Genomic DNA, 6,257 nt, shown 5'->3' with positions numbered 1-6,257 from the left:
ATGTTTAAAACTAGTACATATAAAATATTATTATTCATAGATACCTAAACTTGGTGTGTGTTCATCTTTAGAAAGTGAACTGTTCAAATCAGACCAAATATGTGATGAAATGAAACTTCAAGCTCCATATATCTCATTCAACTCTCCACAAAGACCTATTACCATGTTCAACCTCTGGAGACATAAGCCGACAGTGGTTAGCCCTTATTTACACGGGTACATTTTCTGGCTCCTCCTCTTTTACTACATACATACGTGGGTATTAATTGAAAAACAAATTTTAAAGAAGAAAAAATTAGTTGACCGGCAGAAATGATAATAAAATAACAGCAAATATAGTCCTATATTTAAATATGTAATTCTGTTCAGGCTAAGAGAATTTCATGTAGATCGACATCATGCACACTGCAATGCAATGTGGGGAGAAAAAATAGTTAATGCACTTTAAGATAATTTCTGTTTCTGTTTTCTTTTTTCCTATTTCCATTGTGTTTTGTGTGCTTTTACAGCGTTTTTCTTATTGCTGGTGTTTTCTTAAGTTGCAGTCCGTTTGGCCTCTCAGGGCCACTGTAACAATTCCATAATTTACACAAATTTACTTTAGAGAATATAATTAATTGACAAATTTATAGAACAGTGAGGGTTCTTTTTAGAACACACCAATTTTTTCAATTATTTATTCCAATTCAAGTCTTTCAAGTCCAATAAATAGCTTGAAAGGTTACAAAGGTAAGTGATGAACTCCAAGAGGTTAAAAAAAAGGTAGGGTTTCCCAAAATCCTGTGTTGCAGAAAGTAGTGTGTTGCACAAAAAAGGTGAGAAAAAAGCAATTAACAGTGGAAGAGAGACAGACCAGCATAACACTTAAAAATTTAGGTCTTTCCTACAAAGAAATTGCAAAGAAAGTCAAGGTGTCAGTAAGTACGGTTCCCTTCACCATCAAAAGGCACTCAGAAATTTGGGGCAAACTCTGACAGGAAGAGGTCAAGCAGACCCCAAACCACAACTGAATCAGAGGACAAGTTCCCTAGAGTTAACAGCTTGCATGATAAGTGGTTCAATGGACAATAGCTTCAAGCACAGCTTAGTAGTAAGCTGTAATAGTAAGCATGTCTCCATTTCAACTGTGAAGAGAGGACTTCGAGCTGCAGGTTTGACAGGACTAGCTGCAGCCAAAAAGCCATTGCTAAGACATCAGAATAAGACAAAGAGGCTTGCCTGGGCCATGAAGCAGACTACTGAAGACTGGAAGAAGGAATTATGGACTGATGAATCATAATTTGAAATACAGTACATCACGTAGGATCTTTGTCTTCTCTGGGTTACTCCATTTTGGGGCTGCCAGTGTCGATTATCTGTCTCCACCTCACTTCATTTCGAGCAAGATCCTCTGTCACACCAACCCTCCACATATCCTCCTTCACTATATCCAAGATCCTTCTCTGTGAACTTCATTTTTGTGTTCTGGCTGTTAGCTCCACATTCAACATCCCCTTTCCATCCTTTTATATCCACTATCCCTCCTCATCACATGTGCAGATCATCTCAATCTTGAATCTCTAGCTTTGCCTCCGAACTGCTTAACTTGACCTGTCCTTCTAAGATACTCATTTCTAATTTTGTTGCTCCTGGTCATTCCCAGTGGAAATCTTAGCATCTTCAACTCTACCATTTCACCTTCTGTCTTTTTTATCAGAGCCACCATCCCCAAAACATACATCAACTCTGCACTCTCTTCTCACCTGTCTTGGGTAGTGCCCATTGCTTTGAATGGTTGATCCCCTGTATTTAACTTATTTATCCTTGTGATTTCTTACATGTTCACCTTTCTCTCTCTTATTTACACACATGTATTCTGACTTTTTTCTACCGACTTTCATTCCTCTTCTAACCAGTCTATACCGCCATCTCTCCAGACTGTCTTCCAGTTATTCTCACTACACATCACAATGTCATTTGCGAACATTGTAGTTCATCCTGCCTTGCCCCATTTACCAACCTACCTATTCTTGTTAACAAGAAAGTGGCTCAGAGGTGATCCCTAGTGCAACATCCACCTTGGCTTGACCATTGTCTTGATGTTTTCCAAAAATTGTTTTCAAAATCTTTGATTAAATTAAATAGCAAAATGTTCCTTTAGAGTTCTTTGAGCGCTTTCTTTTTAGCACCACTCCTGTGAGTGGTGGCCTGTAAGCTCATCACATGCAGGAGGTGCCGTCTCCTGTAGTCCCACCACGCGCAGTAGGTGCCATAGGGGTCAGGTGCAATGTGTGCTGGGCAGCAGCCAGGGGCAGAGACCCTCAACTCTCACTCTGGCAGAGCTTCAACAGCATTCCTAGGGAGGTTGGAGACATTGAGTCCAAACGGACAATGTTCAGCACCTCCATTACTGAAGCTGCTGTACTGAGCTGCGACCACAAGGTGGTTGGTGCCTGTCGTGGTGGTAACCCCTGGACCAGATGGCAGGCACCAGAGGTAAAGGGAACCATGAGGCTGAAGAAGGAGTCCTCTTGGGCTTAGTTAGCCTGTGGGACTTCAGAGGCAGCTGATAGGTACTGACGGGCCAAGCGGAACGTGGCTTGGGCAGTGGCTGAAGCAAAACTGGGTGCGAGAGAGTTCGGAGAGGCCATGGAAACAGACTTTCAGACTGCCTTGAAGAGATTTTGGCTAACCAACAGCAGCTCAGGAGGCAAAAGCGGTGCTCTACTTGCACTGTGTAGGGGTGGAGGTGCTGACTTCGACTGAGGATATTGTCGGGCAGTGGAAGGAGTACTTCAAAGACCTCCTTAATCCCACTGAGACTTTAGGTACAAGGGGGATGCCTTGTCTATGTCCAGGAAAGAGGTCACGAAGGCAGTTAAAAAACTCCTTGGTGGAAGGCCCCTTGGGGTTACCCTGAGTTCCTGAAGGCTCTCAGTATTGTAGGGCTGTCTTGGTTCAAGGGGCCTCTGGATTGGCAAACCGGGATGGTGGTTCAAATGTTCAAGAAGGGGGACCAGAGGGCATGCTCCAACTATAGGAGGATCACACTTCTCTGCCTCCCCGGGAAAGTCTAGTCTAACTCCAGGGTGCTGGAAAGGAGAGTCGGTTCATTAGGCAAACCTCGAATGCAGGAGAAACAATGCAGTTTTTGTCCCAGTCCTGGAACCTTGGACAAGCTTAACCTCTCGAGGATACACGAGGGTGCATAGGAATCTGCCCAACCAGACTATATGTGTTTTTGGATTTGGAAAAGGCATTTTGGTATACTGTTGGAGGTGCTTAGGGAGTATGGGGTATCTGGCCCAATGCTACAGGCCATTTGATCCTTATACACCTGTTGCAAGAGCTTGGTCCCCATAGATGGCAATAACTTGCATTAATTTCTCCTGGGTGTTGCACTTCGCCAGGGCTGCCCTTTGCCCTTTTTCTGTTCATAATTTTTATGGACAGTATTTCTAGGCATAGCCAAGTGGCTCCCACTTGGGTGGTCTCAGAATCTCAATTCTGCTTTTTGCAGATGATGTGGTTCTGTTTGCTTCATCAGGTGATGGCCTCCAGCTCACACTGGAATGGTTGGCAGCCGAGTGTGGAGCGGTGGGAATAACAATCAGCACTTCCAAATCTGAGGCCATGACCCTTAGCCAGGAAAGGTTGGAGTGCCCACTATGTGCCAGGGACAAGTTCCTGCTTTAAGTGGGGGAGTTTAAGCATCTTGGGAGGAGCACAGAGTAGAGTCGCTGCTCCTTCACATTGAAAGGAACCAACTGAGGTGGTTCAGGTATCTGACAAGGATGCCTCCTAGATGCTTCCTGGGTGAGGTGTTCCAGGCATGTCCCACTGGGAGGAGGCCCTGGGGCAGACATGCTGGAGAGATTATATTTCTCGGCTGTCCAGGGAATGCCTTGCTTTTCCCCCAGACAAGCTGGGGGTGGCTGGGGACAGGAGGGTATGGGCTTCTCTTTTTAGGCTGCTGCCCCCATCACTCTGCCATCGATAAGTTGAAGAAAATGGATGGATGGTGGATTGCTTTTCCAGCCATTTTTTTGCTCACATCCTATCTTTTTTTAGGATGAGCTAATATATTGTAAAATAAGTAGTAATCTCATGTTAAGCATTTTACACGTTTGTTACTGTGATCTATGAATAATTAATCGGTGGTAAATAATCTGCAAATTATTGGATTCTTTTCTTATATGACAACTTTTTTGGAATTAGGATTGTACTTTTTCAAATGTTTTATGCACATTCAAGATAGACGGCAATAAATTACACTGGCCCATGATTTGTGACAAGGGAGGAAGATGTAGTTATTATAAAGCTATTGCAGCTATCACAGTTTTATAAAGTGTTACCACCCATTCCTTTAGTGGAAAATCTCTATTACACAGCATATATAAGAACCACCAATAATGTTATAAAAATCCAAAATAAAATATGAAAGTCTGACAAAATTAATCTGATAGTTTATTTGATTACTTATCCTCTTACCTATCTTGGAATTGGTGAACCTTTCATAAAAGAAGGCAATTTATATTTGTATTTAAATACGTCACCAAAAGCTGTTAATGTAAATTAACCATAGGTCTTAAACCCTATTCACATGAGCATTTTACTGAGCATAACAACAGACTTCAATACACTTTAATAATAATATTATGTTCAATTTATTTACAAATACAGATGAACACGGCATGGTTTATTTTTTCCTGTACTTTTCTGAATAATAGTTTGAATTACTTTATTAAATGAAAAGCATTTTCAATGATGGCAAGAAAATTATTACAAAACAAATTGTGGCACCTTAGCATTCAGAGTTAATACATGAAATGATTTTAGCATGATAGAAAAATCTTTTTAGCTGTTTAGAAATTTCCTTCATTTTGAGCCCATAAATGAATGGATTAAGCAATGGATGATAGAGCACTATTTGTAATGTCATTATTAATCGCGCAGTTTTGGGAAAATCTGATTCTACTCGAGCTATGCTTACATCATAGATACTTAAACAGGAGAAGCTAAATAAAACTAACAAATGGGGTAAACAGGTCTCCAAAGCTTTCTTCCTCACGTCTTTACAGCTTTGATAAGTGAGGATAAAAATGTTTGAGTATGTAAAAACTATGAAGAGCATAGGTAATATTACAAGATCTATTAAAGCAACTACTCCAAATACAGTAATTAATCGTGACTTGACACACTGAAGAGTGTAAACTGCATTATTACAAAATATTCCTTTTAAGTTAAAGTTACACAATGTTGCTTCAGCACTCCCAGCTGTTAAGACTGCAATGTGACAAACAGGTACAAGCCATGCTACAGCCAAGAAAATACTCACAGTGGTTTTACTCATGATAGTTTGATATTGCAGAGGTTTACAAATAGCCACATATCTGTCATAGGCCATGGCTGCCAAGAGAAAGAACTCTGAACTGCCTAAAGTGTAAAACATAAAAAACTGAAAGAGACAGGCTGAATATGTTGTGACTTGTTTTTCAGATAAAAAGTCAATCAGCAGTTTGGGGTAAACAGTTGTGCTGTAAAGAACACAGTTCAGCAGCAAAGCAGCAATGAAAGTGTACATCGGCTCATGAAGGTTTTTATGAATCCAGATTATGTACACAATAGTAGAATTACTGCAGATTATTAAACTATATAATATAAAGAAAATGAAAAAATAAACATATCTGTACTTGTTAACTTCAACATACCCATCTAGAGTTAAATATGTAGCATTTAACACCTCATCCATTAATACTTTGAAAAAAAATTATAAAACCAGCAGTGTTAATGAAGAATAACAAATAACAAAACAAAACTGCACCAATATGCAACCTATGTTGTCTTTCCTTCATTCATTTACAGGTATTTGAACTTGAAATATATCTTGGAGTACATTCATCAGTCAAATGTGCACAGTGAATCATCTTACTCTGTGAAAGGTTTTATTAGGTTGCTTTGTCCACCAGGGAATTGTACTGTGAAGGTCACAGTAAATCAAAACTGGATTATAGATGGCAGACAGTTGGTGTCGTAAGCCACCGCCTCTGTTCAAAGATGGTCGCTCATAGTGGACATAAATGGCTTCTTTCACTACTCTTTCAAACCATATGTCTTCTCTGTCCAAAAAGAGAAGACAGATAGATTTCTGTCTATGTAAGCTGCTACACTTGTTTTTCGACAATCTACCACACATGACTTTAGCATATACCAATGTTAAACATTGGAGTAGTTCTTACAGAACAAAGCATACAGTTAGGGCTGGATCAGGTAATACA

General features: G+C 40.2%; 1 protein-coding gene across 1 annotated transcript; it reads right to left on the bottom strand.

The window, feature by feature from the left end:
* Window positions 1-4,783: 4,783 nt before the first annotated feature.
* Window positions 4,784-5,731, bottom strand: LOC146690325 (olfactory receptor 6N2-like). Its single transcript, XM_085434921.1, has one exon. The coding sequence runs from the start codon at window positions 5,729-5,731 to the stop codon at window positions 4,784-4,786; it is 948 nt and encodes a 315-aa protein (XP_085291047.1).
* Between the last annotated feature and the right edge of the window lie 526 nt (window positions 5,732-6,257).

The sequence above is a fragment of the Copadichromis virginalis genome, linkage group LG16 (assembly GCF_057382275.1).
Source record: "Copadichromis virginalis isolate Kocher_CV1m ecotype Utaka linkage group LG16, C_Virginalis_male_GT1.1, whole genome shotgun sequence".
Lineage (NCBI taxonomy): Eukaryota > Metazoa > Chordata > Actinopteri > Cichliformes > Cichlidae > Copadichromis > Copadichromis virginalis.
Note: the sequence above shows the minus strand (reverse complement) of the source record. Positions and strands in the feature narration are given on the sequence as shown.

Excerpts from the sequence above, each read along its gene's own strand:
- LOC146690325 (XM_085434921.1), bottom strand. The coding sequence starts at position 5,731 with ATGGATGAGGTGTTAAATGCTACATATTTAACTCTAGATGGGTATGTT.